Raw genomic sequence first — 24374 nt, 5'->3', positions numbered from 1 at the left:
GTTTCAAGTTTAATTGCAAGCAGTAAGCGGTTTTTATTATAACAGTTTCCTCCTAATTATTACACTATGTACATTATTTTACAATACTTTCATTTAAGATGCTCTTTTAAAATACATGTTATAAATATGAATTTTTAAGACCTTAGGAAAGTTAGTTAGTTATGGCAGTTTGTCAGGTTCTGTGAAACAAAGCCTTGTCTTTCAGAAAATGTTTACAACCTATGAGAAAGAAAAAATGTGTCCTGGGGCTAAAATGTTTATTGGCACCTAGAAGTCTGAAGGGAGAGTCAGGCCTGTGGTTTTTGGAGGGCACTTTATCATCGCCCGCATTCTCAAAGGTTTCTCTGAATGAATAGAACTGGATTACTCAGCCTTCTATTCCACGCCTATTCCTCTCCATTTTCCTTGGCTCGAAAGAGAGCCAGGCTATTTTTAGTTAGGCAGTTTTCTATTTTTAGACAACTACCAGTTAGAAGACATTTGTTAGGAAAAAATTTTAACACACACACACAAAGGGAGGAGGGAAAGAAGCGTCCCTTCACATATTGTAAAGCAGCCTTCAACCTGTAACTCCAGGCATTTCAGCTGCTTTCAATCTTGGAAAAATAAAGAAAAATTCAGAGTTCAGGGTTTTAAAAATAAACCTTCCCTCTGGCAAACAGACCAAAATACAACAAGCTGTTACTATGAGAAACAGTGACTGCAAAAACAAAGAACATTCTCCAATGATTAAACTGCGAGAAGAGTTGTAGAACTATTAGGTTATAAGAATGTTACACAGGCATGTAACAATTTCCCAGCCTCTCAGCCAGATGTAGCATGATTTAGAATTTAAGGAAGAGGGGTGGGGGGAACCTCATCTGTAAAGTTCAGAGGAGGATGTCCAATGTAACTTTAAGGTTTCCTTTCTCAACACCAGAGACCCTTTTATCAAACTTAAAGGTAATATATTGACTGCATTTTTCAAACATTTGTATTCTATAGAATTTCCCTAAAAATTGTAACCACGTTTACAGAGAAACCATATATTAAAAAGTCCAATGCCAATGGGAAACAAAATTAAAGGCTGCTACATATATCGGACTGGCCAAAAAGTTCGTTTGGGTTTTTCCATAAGATCTTACAGAAAAACCCAAATGAACTTTTTGGTCAACCCAACACATATACACATAGATATGTGTGTGTGTACACAGGCATTTATATATCTCTATATCATTACCTTTATTAGTCTCACTTTTACTTTAAATGGGAATAAATGACTTGCAGATTGGCTTAGCCTATCAACCTACTCTACTTATCAAAGTTGTGCTTTCATCTGTAATCCAGCATGAGGTGGATGCTGTCAGATGCGCACAGTTGTAATTACTTTCATTTCCTTCAGTTATCCCACTGTACTCTCAGTCTTATCGTGGTTCAGACTGTTGGGTAGGAGAGTCACGGTGCATCACCAGTAACTAGCACAATGTTTGGCACACGGCCTTCACATTCATCAATATCTGCTGAATGAGAGAACAAATACTGTGCACGTTGTGTCCACAGTGGGGTAGCTGCCCTGGAGGGCAGTGGTGTGTCATAATCAGTGCCGCATTTCTTTTCTTTTTTTTTTTTTTTTGCGGTATGCGGGCCTCTCACTGTTGTGGCTTTCCTGTTGCAGAGCACAGGCTCCGGACGCGCAGGCTCAGCGGCCATGGCTCACGGGCCCAGCTGCTCTGCGGCATGTGGGATCTTCCCGGACCGGGGCATGAACCCGTGTTCCCTGCATCGGCAGGCAGACTCTCAACCACTGCGCCACCAGGGAAGCCCAGTGCCGCATTTCTTAATGCACTCAGCACAACGCCTTGCACATGGGGAACATTTCACAAATGCTTGTGGAAGAAAATCAATTCATTGGCCTTTATTAGATCTTCTTAATTTATATAAATGCTATAGTTACTTAAGAATGCAATATTTATTAAATGATATACCTATTAATATAAAATTAATATACCTATTAATTTGTTTCTTCTTTGTCCTTTGGTAAAACAGCTTTAATTACCTGAACTTTTCCCTTGATGTTGAAAATAAAAACACCTTATCTAACAGTTGACACTGGGCTCTGACATCTTTTATAGCCTGTAATCATCACCACAGCCCTGTGAGGAAGGATGGGTCAGGGTCGACAATACTCAGAGGAGGAATCTGAAGCCCAAGAACGTTAAAATAACTCGCCCCACGTTAGAGAACTAATGTGTGGTGCCACAACTGGAACTTAATTTCTTTCCAAATTTGTGGGAATTTTAAAGTTCCATTTCCCAAATGTAAAATTTAAACTCTCATGATAATGCATCAACAAACATTCTTTAGGAGAATCACTCTGCAGCTTTCTTTTTCCCCATGTGAAATTAATTCAGAACCACCACACTGAAGGAGAACCCAATCACGAAGCCCAGGTGAAGATAAAATTCCTCGCATACGTAATTAGGAAACATTAGAAGAACCTGTGCACGCCTGCGCGTTCCCTTCCTGGTGGAAAAATTTAGAGTTGACCTGTCTTGCTTCTGCTCCCCTATGTCTCTTTCCTGTCCCTTCCTCCATTTTTTCTTCTTCCTCGGGTTAACTTCAGCTTCAGTGTTCCCTCCATCCTCTCATCTCACTCCACAGAAACCCATTTACTTTAACAAATATTCTGTTCCTGGGAGTAAACGCTGAATGACCCAGCTTTCCTAATTAGTTCTCTCTGCCCTGGCACAGACCTTGACACCCAGTGGGGACGCAACCAATGCCTGCCGTGGAAATGAAAGATGGAATGGCTGGGTGCAGCCTCTCCAGTTTACGGGTCCTTTATTAGGCTGTATCCATCAACCATCATGCTAGTTACCTCATGAATAAGAACACTAGATTTGCCAGTTTCACCCCTACATCAGGGCTGCTCAATAGAAGATTTCCGGGGGTGATGAACATTTCTGTACCTATCCTGATCAATACGGGAGCCACTAGTCGCATGTGGCAATGGAGCACTTGAAATGTGGCCAGTGAGACTGAAGAACTAAATTTTTAATTTTATTTAATTTCAATTAATTAAAACGTAAATAGGCACACGCAGCTAGTGGGTACCTTAATGATTAGTGCAGATGTTTCATTTCATCTGAAATCTGGTTATATTATCCAAAGAGAATTCACATGATAGAAATGACTGAATATGTAATTGTCAGCCATAAGCATTAAATATACTACTTATTCACAAATGTGTACAAGTAACCTTGAAAAGGGTTTGGTTACTTTTCAAACCAAAAGTTTACTTTTCAAACCAAAAGTTTAGAGAACAGAGAGTGGGGAACAGAGAGTGGGGTTGGATTTAAATTTGCAGCTCATTCTCAGGGTAACTCTGATCTTAGTTTTTCTCCCCTAAATGGTTTTCTTGAGGTCATAGTGATGGCACTTGTTTATGACTAAGGAGTAATTTGCATGGTATTTCAAAAAATAAAGTTTTTAATTCAGAAATTCTTGAATAAGAGTTACTATTCGTAACTCATACATAAAGTTTTTTGTAATAATGTTTTATCATATGTGAGGGAAAAAACCAAATACCCATTGTAGGGTTTACTGTCTACAGCATTTCTTATCCTAAAACAGTAGCTCTAAACAGTTACTGAGTTTATTTACTAAAACATAAAGATAAGAGATTTAATTGATATGAAGAGGCTTTCAGAATCTAATTAACCTCCCAGCTAGTCATTAACTCTATGACCTTTAGAAATAATTGACAGGGAATTTTTTTTTCCTTATTCAAAACTTCCATCAGGTGGCTAAACTTCAGGGTAACACAGAATACACTAAATGCCGCTGAGACATGACTGGATAACATGCCAAACAGCTATTAGTAAAATGGGATATATTTCCAATAAGATAATCTATCCACCCAATCTGTTGTATGCATATGCAGCATTTGCCTAATTATAGTCCTTTTAATGATCGAGTCTGGAGTCTTTTCCCAGAATGTCCTATGAATTATTTTGCTCATGAGGATAATGAGGAAAGCATAGCTGCCACTACTCCCTGTACCCACAGCACACACACCCTGCCGAGTCTGGTCTGGAACTCAGAAGCTCCCTCAACACATGCTCTAGGGAGCCACTACCAGCTGATGGGTGCTCACAAGGGAGGTGGCCAGGAGAAGCAGTGCTCACCTCACTGTGTGATGACAGGCCTTTTATACTGTAGTACTTCCAAAAATGTAACGCACTTGCTTTCAAGAGTCAGTTTCACCAAATAGCGGTTTTAAAAATCTTTGTTTTACGGTATGATAAATGTTCAAAAATGTACTTTCAAACTCCATGCTGGAGAAAATAGATATTTGGAAAGGGAAGTCTGGATGCTTGCTACTCGGAGCTTGGTTCACAGATAGCAGCATCAGCATCACCTGGGAGCTTGTCAGAAATACAGACTCTTGGGCCCTGCCCATGTTCACTGAATCAGAATCGGCCTTTCAATTAGATCCCCCAGTGATTCAGATGGGGCTAGAGGCATTTTGTTGGAGACCCTCTGATATCTCTTGTCAGATCCTGGCCAGAGTACTAGCATTGTATCTCTTTTTTCCAGGAATCCATATCGGTTGGTCTGAAAGTTTTTTGCTTTCCACCAGGACTACAGGGAATATTTCTATGTGGTCTCCTGTGCCTATTTGTTTTATTCTTACACAGCAACCACCTTTATTCATCTCTGGTTCTCTTGAAAGATTCTCACTTTTATTACTATTAGAACCTATCTGACTTCAATGAAGAAAATTTGGTAAATTTTAACATTTATACCATAATGATCATCAGTAAGTTGTTTTATACATATTATATATACACATAAGTATGTATATATATGTAAATATGTATGTGTGTGTTTATATATATATATATATATATAATATTTATTAAATGTCTACAATATGCCATACATTGAGCTGGCAGTTGGAGTTACAGAGATAAATAAAATATCATCATTTCCTTTAGGGAAGGGAAATAGATTTATAATAATAATTTTAAAAAATGCAGTGAGGCAGTTGAAATAATAAACATCCTTTGATCAAAGACTCATTATCTTCTATTCTGACTCTAGGAAGGGCTCTGAAATTGTTACTAAAACTTCACTTTTGAATATTTCACAGCCATATATTTAATACCAATCCTGAGGAAGTAAAGATGTTCTACTCTTTGATATCTTATTGGACATGTTTTAAACCAAACAATGTTACTTTTACCTAGGGGCTATCAAGGGCTAGAATGCAACATTTGGTTCAAATGTGCTGTCGAACACCAAGTTCTACATGTCATGAACTCTGTAAATATCATTAAATATTGACGATTATGATCCAGGCTAAATACGTTTCCCCCTTTCACTTTAGTATATTGAGAAAAAAAAATCATGAGGACTTTGGTCTGCTCCAGTTCAAGGTGGTTCATATAAAATAATAATGACAAAATGGTGATGTTGATAATGATAAAGTAGTTTCACTACTGACAAAAGCCTGCATTTTGAAACCTATTGTCTTTTTTGCTCCTACTATTATTAAACAATTTTCTGTTGACTCTGTGTTAGTATTAAGCCATTAGAGCTGTGCAATGAAAGAGATGAGAGGAAATTCAGTTTTATTGCCTTGTGCATATAACTTAAGTAATCTAACACGCACTTCATTTGTTCAACAGTGATTTTCTTAATAACTGAGATGTGAAGCAGCTTTTCATGTTTACAAAACGTATGCAAATTAAGCAAGAGCATTATTTTTAAAAAGGAATGGATTTTCAAATGTGACATATAAAAAATCCATTGTGATAGAAATGAGAAATATGAATATATTTTTAGACATGTTTCTCCTTTTAGACTTTGGGGAACAAATATAAATATGATTTACAGGGACTAGTAAAAGTCTTTTAAAGATATAGAAACAAAAATGAGCATTACAGGGCTTCCCTGGTGGCGCAGTGGTTGAGAGTCCGCCTGCCGATGCAGGAGACGCGGGTTCGTGCCCTGGTCCGGGAAGATCCCACATGCCGCAGAGCGGCTGGGCCCGTGAGCCATGGCCTCTGGGCCTGCGCGTCCGGAGCCTGTGCTCCGCAACGGGAGAGGCCACAACAGTGAGAGACCCGCGTACCGCAAAAAAAAAAAAAAAAAAAAAAAAATGAGCATTACAATTTAGGAGAAATATACAAAACTTTTTTTTTTTTTTTTTTTTACAAAAATCATTTCTTTCTCGTTTTCCTTAGAAGCCTCAACACTGAAGGTTTAAATCTTTACAGAATATACTCATCCTTTCTTCATTTTTCAATACTATCTATTGAAAAGCAATTATATACTTGGTTTAACAGAGGACAGGGCAGTGTTACTGAGCTACTCGCAATAAGAACTATTTTAATTATAATTTATAGTAACCTAAGAAGAATTTTTAACGTAGCTCAAGAATATTACTTTACTAAGTTCCTGAAAAAACTGCTTTTCTAAAGAAATTAATTACTAATTATAAAGTTAAATTACTGGCCCACGTTGCTTCAAGTAAGTTTAAAACAGTAACAAGAAAGACCTAACTATCTTCCCCTTCACAAGCTTCACATTTTAAAAAAAAGCAGCACACATTACCTAGCTTATGTGGCTTGTGCTCCCTGTCAGCCTGGACAACTCGAAAGTGCCTTTCAGACCAGATAGTGAGTTTACCGATCGACTGCGTGGTTATTGGTGTGAGGGGTAAAATGTGCTTTTAGTTTTACGAGGAGTGTTTAGTTCCAAACTGGTGTCTCTCGAACATTTATGTTCTGGATTCTAAAATCTCAAGGCTACACAGTTCTTCACTTCTGAAATGCACTGCTCAAATTTCATATTGAAGGATTAATCCTGGTGTTGATTTGAAAACACCATTAGTTTCAATGCCTCCCTTTTCATCTTTCAGTCTAGACCGGTGCTGTCTCACAGAACTTTCTGGATATCAATGCATTCTACATCTCCCCTTGTCCCACTTGACAGTCACTAGCCGCCTGTGGCTAGTGGCTACTCTATTAGATGGCACAGGTCTAGATTACTGTAGTTTTTGATTGTGCTTTGATAAAATTTATAAAATTTTAATAAACTGTTTCATTGGAGCTATACAAATATTTTTCATACTTTAAATGAATAACATTATGCTGTATGATAATCATGTGGCTGAATCCTATTATAACTGTCTTCTCCTGTTTATTTTTTTCTACAAATATATTCTGATGGCCTAACATTCTCTAGACCTCACATTAAAGCCCAGGAGATGTGATAATAAACAAAATGTGCACAGTCCCCGCCCTCCAGGAGTTTAAAATCTAGTGTGGAACAAGCAATTGAATAACAGCTTCAACAGTGCCTTGATAGGGAAAATAGAACATATTCTGCCTGTAATACAGGAAAAGCACCTAACACAAGTTATGAGGCATCTCCAGGATACTTCCAAAAGTATAAATTGGGACCTGACTTGAATGAAGGATAAATAAAAGCCAAGTAAAGGCCTAGTAAGGAATGTTGAAGACAAAACAAACAAGGTTTGGAGAAGTTGAAGGATATAAACATCATTAGGTGGCTTGAGTATAGGATGGGAACTGGGGGGGTTTGGTTGGAGGGAAATAGCAAAAGGTGAGGCTAGAGAGGAAGAGAAATACAGGGGCCAGATCATGCATGGCCTTGTGAGCAATCTTAAGGACCAAGAGTCCTTGAGGGGCCTTGTTTATGTTCATATCTCCAGGCATTCCATGGCACATAGCATATGGCAGGAATTCAGCCAATCTTTGTTCAGTGAACACAGGAAAGAATGAAAATTCAACAAATGACCAAACAAATAAGTGAATGTGCTTTTTCTTTTAAGAAAAGTAGCTATGTAATATACATCTATAAAGTATGCATAAAAATAATGTCATGTATCTATATTTTTATATAAGTATAAAATTGGAACCTATTTAATTGGGTTAGATACAATGAAAGCTCAAGTAAGAGACATATTTTTATATTTTACATCTATTTACGAATTTTGTAATATAGAGTTTGTAAAGAAGTCCAATTCCACTATTTACTGCATTTGCTTTTCTACAAAAATTGTTCTTAATTTTCACCAACCATGTAAAGGTAGTTAATTTATTGATAACCTCCAGTACCACTGTGGAACACTGAAGTTTATAAGCTATTTTAAGGCCTTTTCAGACCCAATTCAGGCCTTAAGTATTACTGTGAAAGGAGATATTTTGCTGGAACAACTGTTCTTAGAAGTCTTTAAATCTAAACAGGAATCAGGTAACAGAAAATAAAGTTTCACATAAATATCATCTCTTATTCTCCCCTTACTTTCTTCCCCGCCCCCGCTCTTCTCTCTCTCTCTCTCTCTCTCTCTCTCTCTCTCTCTCTCTCTCACACACACACACACACACACTCTCTTCTTGCCCATCCTTGCATCTGAAAAAAAAAATAAAAGCCAATAATCTTCTACTGAGAGAGCTGTGGATCAAAGGTTCCTTCTGTAAGTGTTACATCCATCTTTTTGATTTGCCAGGGAGCAGCATGGGGCATTGCGTTTTATTCCACGTCCACACTTAGTCTCTTAGCCACTGGCCCAGACTAGACGAGCAGCTCAACAGAATCACTGAGTCACTGAGCGGTGAGAGGCTCCCTCCTGGCAGAGTGCTAAGTGATGCTCCCATATGGGTTTTGCAGTTAGAAAACACGTGCTGGATATGGAGGTGACTTGTCTGGGACTTCTGTCACTCCAAGGGTCACCTGGAATGATCTGGTGATCAACGACCTGTTTGAAAGTTTTATTGAATTGTTTAGCTTAAGGCTTCCTTTCAGTAGCTTGTACTACATTAAAGAGATTATTGCTCCTTTGCCCTCCAATCGTTTCCAAGCTGATTTTTATATATTTTTTATATCCTTAACACAAATGCCTATCTCCTGGTTCAGAATTCCATGACCAGTGCTGAGCATAAGCTGGTGCCTGCTAAATCATCACTGAGTGAAGGAATGGCCTTACGGGCTTACAGCATGTTCCGTGGGATCTGCCATCTTCAGGTCATCCTGAAGGGCTCAACCCCACGTCTTCTTCCAGAATAGAGCTCAGCATCAACTGTGAGAGCAGGAAGGCAGCTAAGAGAACCAGGAGTGGCGCTAGACAGGTGGAAGAGATGAAGGGGGCAGTTCCTTAATACCATCAGAGCTCCTACTGAATTTCCACAGCCTCACAGGTTAGCATTTTGGATAAATATCTAGTATACTTGTCACAGAGTTAAATAAAATGGACTTTCTTCAAAGAAAGTGCTTTTAATACAATAACTGTTTTTTGGGTTTTTTTCTAACCAATGGATTAAAAATTTAACACATTTACAAAATCTGGCATATTTATATATTGTAGCTAAACAGATATTCAAGCTGCATTGTAATGTAATAATAATAAAAAAAGATCCCAGTTTGTCTATTAAGTCTTTGTAAGTCTTTGTGCCATTGTAACAGTAGTGCTAATTATCAAGCAAAGATATGATAATTACGAAGAGCTTTTTTGCTAAAAGAAGGAATCTTTTTCAACACCCACGTGCTGCACAATTTCCTATGACCTTGTAACACTACTCTGGTACGGCCCAGAAATTTGTGTTTCAGTCTGAATGCTGGGAATCATATTATTTCTCTCTCTGCGCCAATCTTTTTTTCTTGTGAGTAAACTGTTTTCAAAAGGTTAAGGGAGAGGGGTAATGGTCCAAATGGGAAATATAAAACTAATGACCCTTCATTAAACATATTATGTTCCTCATTAAACTTACTCAGTTAACTGTATTACATTAAATTAAAATAAATAGGATTTAAAATTTTACCCAGGAGTAGTAAACTACCCTAACTTTCAACTTTGTGTTAGATCCACTCTAAGAATGGATTTCTCAAGTCGCTGATGTATCACAAGTTCTTAGCCTCCAACACAATTACGTCTTAGTCTTCTAGAGGTTTTCAAACTTAGTGTGTCTAAGAATTACTTGGGAAACTCGTTAAAAACGCAGCTTCCTACCCAGATCCCCTCTTCTCCACCAAGTATCTCAAGCATACTGATTTCAGTGAAATGCACTTTGGAGAGTACTCTATGTATTTTTATGGTATAAACTTTGTCAAGCTTAGGGGTCCCACTTGACTTCTTTCTCCATCATCTCAGTTATTACTAAAGTGTGGGAAAGCCGAATGGGTGAAGACTGTGTGATTCACTTAGTTGAGCAGGGCAGTCCCACAGCGTGTTAGACTTATATGTTATTTTCATCCAAAGAATCAAACCATCTCTAGTTTTGGTCTAGGAGCCTCAGAATGTCATTTTGAGAGATTCACAACTTTTATCTACTGATGTTAAGTGCAGGATAATAGTGGAGTTGCTACTTTACTCTCTTTTTGCTTTTTAAAGAATTACATTGTACAGACTTTCAAATTCACTGCCTTCATTTTTGAGATGAGAAAACTACCCCCTCCCCCGCCCCCCCAGGAGAAGTAGCTCATTTGTCACCCAGTAAGACTGTGCAAGGCAAGGGTTCAAGTGCAAGCCCTTTAACTTTCAACCCAATGTTCTTCTCATGACCTTGAAGAAGTCTACCTCAGATACCCATCTGTCCAAGAATATGAAAATCTCTAGAGTATGTGAAGTTTTAAATCTCCTTTAAACCACATAGTATATTCCCGAGCAAAGCCCTCAGAATACAATTTTATAGATTTTTTAACTCTTTAGAAAACAAATTTTAAAAGTCAACAAATTTTCAACTAGTTTAATATGGTTCTACTTCACTTCCCGTCATATTAAGAACTGGAGCAGTTCAAGTCTGATGACAAATTCCAATTCAGATTTTTTTGTTACCCTGCAATGTTTGTTGTAATGATTTTGGTAATGAGGTGGAGTTTTGAGTATAGAGTTGTTTTCTGTTCAGAACTTATGTTAAGTGTGTGTGAATGTACACAAGCATGCACATGAAAGCACTCATGAGGTTTGACAACTGACAACTGTCTGTTAATATTTATGTTTATGTATTTTCACACTTATATGTGTACATGAATAAAATACTATCTGAAATACATACTAGGTAAGTTTTATAAATGATCTTAAATTTCAAGATCAAGGCAAGCCCACAATTAAAATTATCAGTCAATGAAAAACTAAATGTGTAGTAATGCAAATCTGAAAGTATTTAAAATACACACCACATTAGGTCTACTCATCATCTACTTCTGTTTCTCTGAAATTATCTGCTTGGCCTTACTAGGCAAAAAATAAAAAAATTTAATTGATCAGCTCAATACTTGTAAAAAACTTCCAAATAAAAGTAAAGAAACGAGAATTAATCTTAGACAATTATAACAGGTAAAGAGAAGATGGATGTGAGAGGCAGATTAGTTGGATCAGGATTAGAACTAGATTTTTTTAAAACCAGTTTAAACAATTTAAGCAATAGCAAGAATAACTTGTATTCTGGCAGACTGATGCTGAATACATACTTTTGAAACATTTATTTTCTCTTAATTCTGGGAAAGCAGTCACACTCTAGGAAACCACAAGGAGATAGATAGGTGAGGAAAATAGACAGATGGGGGGCATTATATCTCTGTATAACGGGGACATATACCTCATTACACCTCTTCCTTTTAGGTTTAGTATTCATTGCTTACAAAGGGTACTATAAGGCAGTAACATTTAAATAGGATACATGTGAGAAGCATTTAAAATTGTACAGCAATGTTAGTTATGCTAACAAATCAAAAATATTTTTTTTTTTTTTTTTTTTTGCGGTAGGCGGGCCTCTCACTGTTGTGGCCTCTCCCCTTGCGGAGCACAGGCTCCGGAGCACAGGCTCAGTGGCCATGGCTCACGGGCCTAGCCGCTCTGCGGCATGTGGGATCTTCCCAGACCGGGGCACGAACCCGTGTCCCCTGCATCGGCAGGCGGACTCTCAACCACTGCGCCACCAGGGAAGCCCCAAAAATATTTTTTGAGTTTCAACACCATGCTTATTTATTTTTGGCACAATGGGACAACGTTTTAAATCTAACTTTGATAAAATACCAAGTAACATTTAGAAATTCATTTCCATCAGATTTCTGATTCCATGTATATTAACAGTGCTATATTAAATGATATAATTTGGGGGAAAAGATTTCTAGGAGACTAATTGTCTTTACTCCTTCAGCATGAATACATTAGGAAGAATGAATTAGAAAGAAGAGACATAAAACGAAAAAGCTGGGGTGAGCTCATTTTAAAATATTTTTTTTTTTTTGCTGGGAAACTAGCATATACTTAAAAGAAATCATGAGAAGTAATCTAAAATGTGGGCGAGCCATCCCCTGGCCACACTTCCCCATTCTGGTGGCCTGACACTGCGGTGGACAGTGACGACTCTTGAAGGATGAGGTTAATAATTTGACACAGGTGCCTGATTCCTAGCAAGGACCAGATTCATGTAGTCCCTATTACCATACCGCTCTAACTTGCATTTGGAGAAAGAGAGAGGGTGGAGTAATAGTTGGGGCCATAAACCTGGGTACACCTGTGGGAATATAAACATCTTAGGTAAAGGAAGATGTGCTTGTGTGGGGGAGAAGGGAAGGGGGAGGTCTGAACACCCACGGCTCTGCCTGTTTGGGGTTCACCAGGCACGCATGCGCACTCACCTCCACGATGTCTGAGTTCGTCCGGCTCTCGTGCGGCTCATTGTACTCGGTGTACTTGAGCAGCACCTTGTCCATGTCCGTGCTGGCATACTGGAACAGCTTGTTGGTACTGTTGAAGATGATCAGCGCGATCTCACAGTCACACAGCACGCTCAGCTCATACGCCTTCTTCATCAACCCAAATTTCCTCTTTGTAAATGTCACCTGGAAAAAAGAAAGCAGACACTTTTTTTTTAAAGAGAGAGAGAAAAAAAAAGCATGCCTTTAAAAATAAAACAGTACTTTTTTTCTTTGTAAAACAACGTGTGTTGTTGTCAGAGCCCTCGGGCACTAACACATTTGGAAAGAAAGCAAATAAATCTAAAACTAATTTCTGCTTAGAATTCGAAAATGTGTGATTTCTAGCTTGCTGCTGAATGTGAAACTGTAAATGCCAGATTTAATGTAGGGCATTTCAATGAAGGTGACCAGAGAACTGTTCATGTTTCTTTGAGCAATTCAAGATTTAAAAGAGTCGATTTCAGCAGCGTTAGCATATTTCTTAATTATAAATTTGGAGCTTATTTTTTGGCCACGTGAAGACTGGACATGACATTATGGACATAGTATTTTAGATCTATGTTCAAAATTTCTCAAAACTGTTTAGTCTCATGCCATTGAACTGAAAACGCTGAAGGGATCTGACTGCACTTTCAGACAGAGTTGTATTCTGTTTTCTAGAAATCCAGCAGGGAGTTGGGAAGTGCTTTAGCCATAAATCTGTTAGGGTTTTGGTTTCATTCTTCTGTGTATCTTTCTTCCTCTCCCAAGCCAGAAACTGTATTGCCATCCTTGCCTTTCTCTTCGTTTACTCTAATCTATTACCAAGTCCCACAATTCCTTCCCTCAAAATGTTTCTCAGGTTCACACTTTCTTGTCTATTTCCCAGGCATCTCTATCATTCATGTATTTATCAGCTTCCTGTCCTAGATGATGTCCCTGTCTGAAACCATTCCCTCCTCGATACATCCTAATCTTCAAAACCTCACTCTTGTCACTGCCATTTCCTGATGGGCCGGCTACAACAGCTCCCCTCTCTGGCTTCAAATACTTCGACCTGCCAGTTCAAATATGCATTGTACTATTCCCAGTTTCAGTCTTCTCTTGATTAAACTCCAGTCTGCCCACCAAAAACCATGAACATTCTTAAATATAAGCCTTTATACTTCATGGTCCAGCGTTTCCCAGCAGGTCTTTTGTAGAATATTATTTCTACAAAATACTCCTTAAGACAAAAAGTTCAATGGTCCAATATGTTTGGGAAATGAGGCACAGCAGTATATTAAAGGCTGAGGAACTTTTAAAACTTTAACCTGCTTCCCAAACTTATTGCTGACAGAACGTTGATTTCTTTGCTTATTTATTTATTTTGAGGAACACTTACTATCATTCTTCTGAAACAGGTTTTTGAGGCGTCTACCCTGGGAAATGCTGACTGACTTCTAAATAGTCACCTTTGAAAATAATAACTAAATTTTTCCCCTCAACTTCAAATCCAACCCATCTTGCAGAGGTCACCTCAGTTTTATCTACTACCTACTTGGGTGTAACTCCTAAATCTACAGTCCCTCTGTTTATCTTTCTCTTTGTCTCCAGCCACCCCATGGATGTCCTCCACTCATGTGTCTATCGAAAAGTCCTAGGAATCTCAAACCCCCAAAGCCCAAACTCACCTTCACCCTCGAATCTGCTCCCCTTCCTGGGTCCCCCATCTCACCATAAACTCAGTCACCCAAACTAGAGACCGCTGAGTGGACTTGGAACGTTCCCTATCCCACACACCTAAATAAATGTGTTGACAGGAAGTGTGGACTAGCAGACAGAAAAGCTGACTTCCTGGTCTCCTCATTTCCCCACACTTCTGTTAATACTTATTGTTTTACCCATCATGCTTTATTTTTTCTTATAGTACTTATCATATTTTATAACTTGTATAATTTTGTGTGTGATCATTTGTTTGACGTCTGTCTGTCTCCTCCACTACGGTGCACGTTCCACAAGGGCATGTACGATTTTTATTTTGCCCACTGCTGTATCTCCAGTGCCTAGAACAGCAGACACATGGGCACACGTTAAAAATCTGTAGTGTAAAAAATGAAATAGGGAAAACTATTATGTCATTTTTAGAAATATCAAAGTGATGTATGTTATATAAAACTGTGATAGCTTTCCCCACCAAATTTTTATTTAGCAACTCATAAACAGAATTTTAAAAAGATAAATCTATACTTTAATAATGATTATATTCTTTAATCACATCTGCACTGAAGGCAGCATGATAGAAAGGGCAGAACATGGGGTCTGGATTCAGGGGACCCTAGATTTGAATGCTGATCTGCTATTTATTAGTCATGAGAAATTCACTTAACTTCTTCAAATTTGATTTTTCTCCGAGTTTGATTTTTCATCTATAAAATGGAGATAACACCTACTTGTGGGGTTGCTGCAAGGATTACATAAAATAACATATGTACAGTATCAAGCTTTGTGTTTAAAGTAGAAGCTCAATAAATCTTAGTTCCCATCCCTTTCTTAGTTGACTTACAGGAAAAGAACTTACAAAATATACCTGTCTTAGTGCCTCAAAGAGTCCTGACCAAGGCTATTTGAGGATCTTACTACAGTCTTCCGATAGAAAGATAAAGCTGAACTATGGAATTCCCACTGATCATTCTTTGGAAAATACAGCATTTAGGTATTTACCAGCCCACATTGGCTAGTCAATATCTACTCAGATATGTTATTTACGTTGCAACTGGGATAATTTTTCTTTGTAATGATTGCCAATGTCTCACCTTCTGTTTTTTTTTTTTTTTTTTTTTTTGTGGTACGCGGGCCTCTCACTGTTGTGGCCTCTCCCGTTGCGGAGCACAGGCTCCAGACGCGCAGGCTCAGCGGCCATGGCTCACGGGCCCAGCCGCTCCGCGGCATGTGGGATCTTCCCAGACTGGGGCACGAACCTGCGTTCTCTGCATCGGCAGGCGGACTCTCAACCACTGCGCCACCAGGGAAGCCCTCACCTTCTGTTTTATGTTTATTGGTTGTCTTACTAAAGTGCTTCTAATAAAATATAGCTAGTGTTTTATTTCCAGTGTCTCACCTTCTGTTTTATGTTTATTGACTGTCTTACTAACCTGTTCTTATAAAACATAGCCAGTGTTTTATTTTCATATCTGATTATCATACTACTTTAGAAAACTTTTTTTATTCTGGTTCATTCAGGTGAGTCATGATTGGTATTTGGAATGAGCTAAATAAAGACTATCTTTTTGCAATGGATAAAAAGTATCATGATTAATTATATAGATTTATATAAAATGTTTTTTAATAATTCTCTTAGATGCAATTTAGTTATGCAAATATACTTGCACATTGGTATTTTGTTTAGCAAAGTAGGCTACAGAGCACATTCAATGCAGAAGGCACTGACCCAAAATACTTTCATATATCTAAAACCACTTTTAATCAGACTTTCATGACCACAAACTGTAGGTGGAATGTCTCGATACAGTATGGTTTCTGTTGTACTCAAACCTCAGAATTTAGCACGTTACAACACTCACCCTCAAAGTACATTTCAGCACAGAAATATCATTAAAGCCACTATTTGTGTTTACTTTTAGGTACTCCTCAACTTTTGTGTAACCAAATAGGCTGTTGGATAATGCATACTTATTTAATAATACCTGTCAGAAAGTCAGTGCCTATGGCTTCTTTTCATTAAAACTGCAAACTGAAATGACGATGACTATGTTAAAGCATTTAAGAAAATATCTTCAAAACCTACTCTTAATTGCACTAAGTTTAATTCTGTATTATGTTCATATTCTTCATAGCATACTCAAAATGTATTTTATAATGCTTTTTCTCATTGTTCACAGTTAGATAAAATTGTTTTTCAGCATTAAGCTTTCTTAAGAGAACTGGGATATTACCCTTCGTTTAAAATATGCCACTCAATGACAAAGATTGAAATTCAGAGCTTTTACACTTAAATATAATAATGTATTGTAATGATTACATTTTTCATAACTTGACAATTGTTTGTAATGGGGACAAGTCCATTTCTATTTCAATAACATATTTTGAACCTTAGGTGAGATGGAAAACTGTTTTTTCAGCAGTTAGGCAAAGAGATGCTCTTTTCCAGTGTTTACATCAATCAGGGTGCACCAAGAAGAGAATAAAACCAATATTATTTAAGTGGGCACTATAATTTACATTTAGTTTTCAAAATTAAAGAGACTTCATATGTAATATATGTATGGAAAGCAAGATTACTCTGTAAACATTGAGCATTTTATGTTTTTTTTCTTTACCTCTTGAAACAGCCTCAAATGTCATGATGATGTTTTAATAAAGACATTCAGTATTAAGTTCTATATTAACCTCGAGTTTTAAATCCTAGCGTAAGGGCAGGCATCACACATCTCATGCTGACAATTACTCTCGAACTTATTAGGTATGAATCAATAATTGAAATTAGAATTTGAAATTGAGAAAAGGAACATTCATTAAATACAGCTCCATACAATTTATATTCCTTATAAAGAAATAAGGAAAATCTATTTACAGAAACATGAAAGTAATTCAAGCAATTTTTACTGAGCATTTTCTACATGCCAAACATTGTGCCGACCAATACTGACTGAGCCCTCTCCACATCAGACATTGGTGCTGGGTGTTCGGGCTTCTACTACATGTAAATATATATCTCCCTTGTTCATGTCTCATCCTCATGGCTGGAGGAAAAACAGTCATTTAATTCCTTAAAGCTCCAAAGGAATTTCCTTCATTTGAATCAAAATATATTCCTTGGCTAATAATGTTATATTTCCAGTCATGTGTAATGATCTGAATTGTATTTTTATCCAGAGTTGGGTGAATTCAGTTTTTGTTTTCTGACCAATCCTTCTTCTAGACTGAGCAAGAAAAATAACAGTAGATGTTAACCCAATCAAGATGAATATGAAATGAAACCTACCATATTGGTTATTTCTTATCTTGTACTCAGAGAAAGCTGATCATGGCATTACGTCCCTCCCCCTTTCCATCTGGCCGCTGGCAGGCTCCCATGGTGCTGTAAGGCTTCCTTTAAATGTCAACTTCTCCTATGAAGCTTTCATTGTCACATTCAGATAACACTCATTCCTCTCTCGTTGTTATCCTCTAGAGCTTTTTACAAACCTTTATTATGAGACTTATTCTAATATTACAGAGTTGATTGGTTGTTTGAGTCTGCCTCTCCTGCTGGCTTTCTGAGCTCCCTGAAAACCCCACCTCTGGCCTCACAAAGACTGACCAATGGATACTCAATGAACGAATGGATTACGGAATGGAAATACTCTATTTTAAACCGAATGTCTCAATAAAATTTTCTGCTAAAAGTAGATAATTTTTAAACTTGTCTTTTTGACAATTTATTGTTTTACTTTTCTTGAAGAAAGAAAAAAATAATTCAAAAAGTTCAGAGAAAAGTGGCCTTTATTCCTTGCCCTGATGACTCATCATGAAGGAGAGAAAAGTGTGAAGGTAAAAACTGAATTTTACAATCACAGGATACAGAGGTAAAGGGGGGAGGATCTAAGAATTCAGATAACTGCATTCATTGAGCAAAAATTTACTGGACTTTCTAATGAGATCAGATTTTTAAAGAACATGTATTTGGCAACGTATTTGATGAAATCCTCATCACAATATTATATATTTGAGATTAGCTAGTAGTAATGTAGATGATTTAAATATGAATTAATTAATTGGTGTTAAGTTTAAGGACAGTCTTTTGCAAAGGGCCACAGAGTTCAAGGGTAACTTTCCTGTCCCAGGCACCATTTTTATCAGTGGTGTAGATGAAGATGTAGCCTGTATGCTTATCAGATCCACACACTACACAAATCTGGGTGATAACCCAGTAGATGGTAGAGTCTTTATACATAACATAGCTCTCTCTACAGAAAGCTGGGTCACAAATGAAAAGAAACGGAGGTAATATTAAAGTCTTCATTCTTATTAAAAAAGAAAAAAAAAAAACCCAGGGCTTCCCTGGTGGCGCAGTGGTTCAGAGTCCGCCTGCCAATACAGGGGACACGGGTTCGTGCCCTGGTCCGGGAAGATCCCACATGACGCCGAATGGCTGGGCCCGTGAGCCATGGCCGCTGAGCCTGCGCGTCCGGAGCCTGTGCTCCGCAGCGGGACAGGCCACAACAGTGAGAGGCCCACGTACCGCAAAAAAACACAACCCCCCCCCCCACCGAAAAAACAGAATTGCATAATCTCAGGTTGGAGGAAAACTAACATGATAGCTATTTTTGGGAAAAGGATCTAAAGTTATAGTGTTCCACAGTGGGAACTAATTATCCTAACGATCTCTTAGTTAGTCAGCACTAACTAATCTTTGGTACTATATTCAGCTCTGAGAATTTTAAGAAGACACTGGGTGACACCGACAAAATTAGAGCATCTATAGGATGGCAAACAGGTCGATGTAGGGTCTGAGAATAATTTTGCAGGATAAATCATTGAGGGAATCTGGAATGTTTAACCCAGAAAAACAGAGTTAAAAGAGAAATGCCAAACACTTTCCAAGATCTGCAGACTTTGTGGCCACGTGAAGAGGCAGATGAGTTATTCTGTTTTGTTCTATAGAGCAGAGTTAGAAAGCATTGCTGAAAATCATAAAGAGGTTCAAAACAGGGGGAAACCTAGTGATAAGAACTGTCCAAGAGTGGATCTAGTCCCATGAAGTAAGAAGCAGTTCATGCCTGAACATGTTCAAGTAGGGCTGCATATCAAGGAAGGTCTAGAAGGCATTCCTGAATTAAACAGGAAGCTGGACTAGACACCTTTAAAAGATTTATTCCAGATTTAGATGTTCAGATTCTATGCCTACGTAGCACAGACCTTTGGGTAAAGGGGAAGATTAGAGTGAATGGAATACAGTTTACAACAAGAATCTATTTCTGCAATTTCATTCTGTAGAATGTCTTAGGTTTTGGTTACTCAATCTCATCAATATGTTACCATAGTCATTCTAATTTAATATTCTAAGAAATAAAACTGGATCACTTTCTTTTTGTAGTTAGAGGAGATATAAAAGACTGTAAAGAATTGGAGTAGACAATATTAAATTAGGTATAGTGCTGAAAATGCACAGAAAAACAACTGTCCAGATTGATCAAATAGCAAATTCACATTAAAATATTTTAAAAGAAGCAATATATATGCATCATTACTGGGGCTCTGTACTGTGGAAGCAAAAACATGGGAATTGAAAATCAAGTCTAAGCTCTGCCATGTATGAGCCATGTGTCCTTGGCCTCAGGTAAATTGTTTAACTTACCCATACCCCAGTTTCCTCACCTGTAAAGTGGAGGTAATAACAGGTATCTTACAGAGTTATGATGAGAGTTAAACTAAGGAACACACAAGTGTAAGTGACTTGTTGACTGTGAAACACTATACAAGGTAGGTAGTATTTTTTTTCTGATGCATCAGGCTCAGTCACTTCTTGTTACATACTGTAAAAGATTGCTCTCTCAACTAAACCTCAAGCTTCCCTTCAAAGCCCGGAACATCTCCTGTCTGCTTTTGTAACCTGAAGTCCCAGAACAATACTTGGCTAAATATTCGTTGAATGAATGAATGGATAGATGGATGGAATAATTACTCATTTTTTTTGCAATCAAAACTGAATGGCTAAAAATGAATTTCCATGCATGCTCAAATTATGTTAATAAGAAGTTTGCCCCTGAGAGAGGAAAATTTCACATAGTTATTTTTCTTTTTTGTCACATTAACTTCTAGTAAAAATGTACATTTGGTAAAAATGAATAGGAGAAAAATTAGATTGCGTCAAATTTTGTGTGGGGGTTTGTTGGTGAAATTGGAGCATATCATATTTTTTATAATTGTTTTTAGATAAGAGTGTTGACTTTATTTGGTGACTTTTTTCTAAGAAGTTTTCAAAGACTTTCTAAGCTATCTTGCTCCATTTGACAGCATCTCTTTTAACTTATTATTGGGCACAGTTTATCATCCCCATTTCTCAGATGATACTGTAAACAAAGGCATGAACTACCTTATCCACAGTCACAAAACTAGTCGCTGATGAACTAGAAATAGAACCCTCTTCACACAAAATCCATCTTCCTTTCCATTAGTCAGTGTTCCTTCCCTCTTTTAGACAACTGTGCATTTCAGGGGCTGAAGGTCAGTACAGCATGGACCCCTCCAACCACTCATCAAGCACTGTACAGGTACACTAAGAACTGTCAGCAATTCTGATGAGCACAGCAGGGTAGTGCACAACTTATTAATTAGTATAAGGACAGCTTTCTAGGTTAAAATAAAAAAAATAATACTAATAATACTAAAATTGAGAAGAAGTTGGTTTCTAGGTTCTGACAATAAACCAAAGCTCCTTTTGTGTGGACTCTGCAGCTACCTCTGCCCTCAGACCTCCAGACATTCCCACTAAAGCCAGTGAGAACCACATGCATGCACTAGTGGGCACACACTAGTTCTATATTTATGGATGTTTATTTAAATTTCACAGAATGAGGGGCATTTTGGTTGGTAGCAAATACAAGCCTGTTTACAGCCAGAATAAAAAAAGGTGGGTCTCTGATTTACACACAGTCAATGTAAATAACAAGTTCTAAAACAGAAGACAAGTCCTGTATCATTTCGTACAGGGCACAGAAATTAGTTAGACTACTGTGTAACAGAAAGGGCATTTAATCATGAGTCTCCACACCACACGCAGGCCTCTGTTCACCCTCCCAATCCTGGCTCCATTCATAAAGTCACCTCAGGAGAACTTTCCTACCATATTTTAACGGTAGGAGTCCTTGCACCTTACAGGAAAGAATAAATGAAAGAAAAAGACCTTTGGAAACAGCAGCTATTCACATCTCTGAGAATAACTGAGGCCTAACGCTATATGACTTCAGATGCATTACTAAGGGAAGCAAGGATACTTTTACCTGTGGGTCTCCAGTACTTCATCCCACCAATCAGAATTCTTTCAGCCGGATCTTATTGAACTTATCAGTGAGTCTGCTCCGTGAGTGGGGAAACTTTTTACTCGTTTCTTTAAATCGTAAAGTAACATTAGTTTCATAATTTTAGAATGCGTTTGGGACTAATATACCTAGCTAATTGTATTTTCAAAGTTTTGAGGTTTTATCAGGGTGTTTTTCGTCCAAATAGAGTTACGACGAATACAACTGTAATCCTATGGAAATATTTTAGATCCAGCCCTCCTCACCCACAGCCTAAAGAATCTCCCAGTTTCCTCCTAGCAGAGGAAAAGGAGTGACTAATGAGGGACAAGATGGGCAGTTCACGGATACAATGCGCTCTCTAATCCAGAGCCACTAGGTCTTCCTATGTGTTTAAAGGGTTAGGGATGGAGTCAAGAGTCTGCAACGACAATCTTTAATTGAAAAAAAGGGAAATGCCCTCTTAAATGCTCTTTTTCTTCCCATGGCTTGTTCCTGACAGTCAGTAATGGTGCAACTGTTCTAAAGTATTCCTCTTCAATTTTATTTTGTTTAATTCAGTCTGTCATTAGAAAGGCTTGCGAGCTTTAGGCTTGATGATTACTCTCGGTGGGAGGAAGTAGTGCCACTGCAGACTTGTGTTCTAGACAAGCGCTCCTTTATACAATGACGGGGCCTGCCACCATAAATGAAAGGCTCTTTAAAGAGCAGTGAGGGACTCTTTTAAGCAGACTGCTACCATGTGCTTGTAACCCTCCAGCATAACTTGCGAGGATGAGACAGCAGTGTGTTCTGCTGCAAAGAGGACTATTGTCCTCGTTAGCCTTCAGCAAACTGAGCCGCATTTCACTGCAGTGCAGTAGGATTTCCGAAGGGTTTCAAGCAGTAGTTCCTAAAATTCTGAACGCGATAGAAGGATTCAAATAGGGGGCTTAGCATGTGGAATTTAGGACTCTACCGACCTCTCACCCTAAGTCAACACCCCAAACCCCAAAATAAGACTTGAAATCTTGTGCATTGCACACTATTTCAAGGAAACATAATAAAACAATGGGTTAGATTACAGTTAAATAATTGAACGCATATTAATAAACCTGAGTGTCTATTAACAAATTCAAAGTCTGGGTTTTAAAACTTGTCATAGCTGATTTCTGATATATTTATGTACATGAGGAAAAGGTAGATGATGAGTTATAATTATTAAATTTAGGATTTAAAACATTTTATTGTGGTCCGTTTTTAAGCCTAAGAATGTTTTGGATTTTAAAAAGAGAAGACTATATATAACACAATATGTTTTAAATTTTTTTATACATGCTGTTGAGGTTTGCTTGGTTTGTTAAGGGGCTGATTTACATTCTAAATCCAGTCTGCAGATGCAGTCATAAAATAAATACTTGTTTCTCTATACCTCATGTACATGAAATATATAATTTGAGTCTGAAAAGAATCAAATAAACCAGATTAATATTTTGGGGGCAAAAACATGTTTACTAGTTTAACAAAGCCAAAATGTACCTAAGGTAAAGGTCAAAGACTACTTCATTCCCTGCTGAGCAAATGCTCAGGAAGCACATTTGTCTATGTTTCCTGTCATAACAGGAAGAGTGTAACTTCTTCCTTTCCACAATGGCTTCAGTTTTACCTCCTAACTCCAATATTTTCTCCCTCAGGGCCTTCCAAATCAATCCTTGCAAGACAGAAGGCAGGAGGCGGTCTCCGTTGTAGTTTCCAAACAGTTACATTTGTTGAAATGTTATTTAAATGTTAGTGATTTCTTAAGCTAAACTGTTCCAACTTAAAATTAAAAATCAAATATCCAAACATATAGAGTGGTTCTCTTATTCCTATTAATGGTCCAACATATTTCAAAAGAAACACAAATACATATTCCATACTATGGAATTTCATTTACTTTAATTTAACTAACAATGTTGTTATTGTTTTATTTTGTTTTGTTTCCAAACAAAGCCATTATTCTTGGTGGGGGCAGGAGTTCCAATTGTTTTCAGTAAGACTATGTTGGGATGTCAACTTTAAAAATACTCTTACTATAATAATTTTCGAAGGAGCTCATTTTAAGTGAATAAATTACAATGTTAAAGGAAGTCTAGACTGCAAACTATATGGCTTTTGAAACAATCAGCAACATGTTCTTTAATCTACAGTTTGGAAGAAACCTCTTGGTTTATGCGGTCTATTTAAAATGTTAATATTTTTAGTGTTGGTTTCTCAGTAATACAATGTCATACAAAGTTCGGACATTTGCAAAGCAAAAGGGGATTTGTAGCACATAGAATGGTGTGTGTATGCACTTACAGGTGGAAGGTGCCATTCTGTGTCAACTTGCTACACAAAATGATTGAGACACAATAAATATAAGCATTGGAATATTTCTAAATTACAGTTAATTAAATGGAAATTATGTGAAATACACAAATTAGAACTGAAACAACAAAAAGTCTTGAAGCCCTCAAGTTCAAGGAGGAGCTTCTATCTTAAATCCAGTGACAGAATTCAAGAGGAGATAGTCATGCTTTTCCTTGTGAACATTTTGGCCTCTCTTGGACTTCCTACTAAAGGAAAGCTAATGAATAGTTTGATGGCAGTTGAGACAATACCTTTTTGGCAGTAAAGGAACAGATCTAGCTGTGTAAGTATAAAATGTCCCACACATGACTG

General features: G+C 37.6%; 1 protein-coding gene across 1 annotated transcript in view; it reads right to left on the bottom strand.

Moving 5' to 3' along the window:
• Positions 1 to 24374, bottom strand: part of MEF2C (myocyte enhancer factor 2C) — a gene marked incomplete at its 3' end in the record, with an annotated part of 145195 nt that overhangs the window by 60469 nt on the left and 60352 nt on the right. The window contains exon 3 of the mRNA XM_079702527.1: positions 12652 to 12855. Within this exon, the coding sequence (XP_079558653.1) occupies positions 12652 to 12855 (204 nt within the window). The remainder of the gene's footprint in view (positions 1 to 12651; positions 12856 to 24374) is intronic.

Source organism: Hyperoodon ampullatus, assembly GCF_949752795.1.
Source record: "Hyperoodon ampullatus genome assembly, chromosome: 4".
Classification (NCBI taxonomy): domain Eukaryota; kingdom Metazoa; phylum Chordata; class Mammalia; order Artiodactyla; family Ziphiidae; genus Hyperoodon; species Hyperoodon ampullatus.
This window is presented reverse-complemented; position numbering and strand designations above follow the sequence as displayed.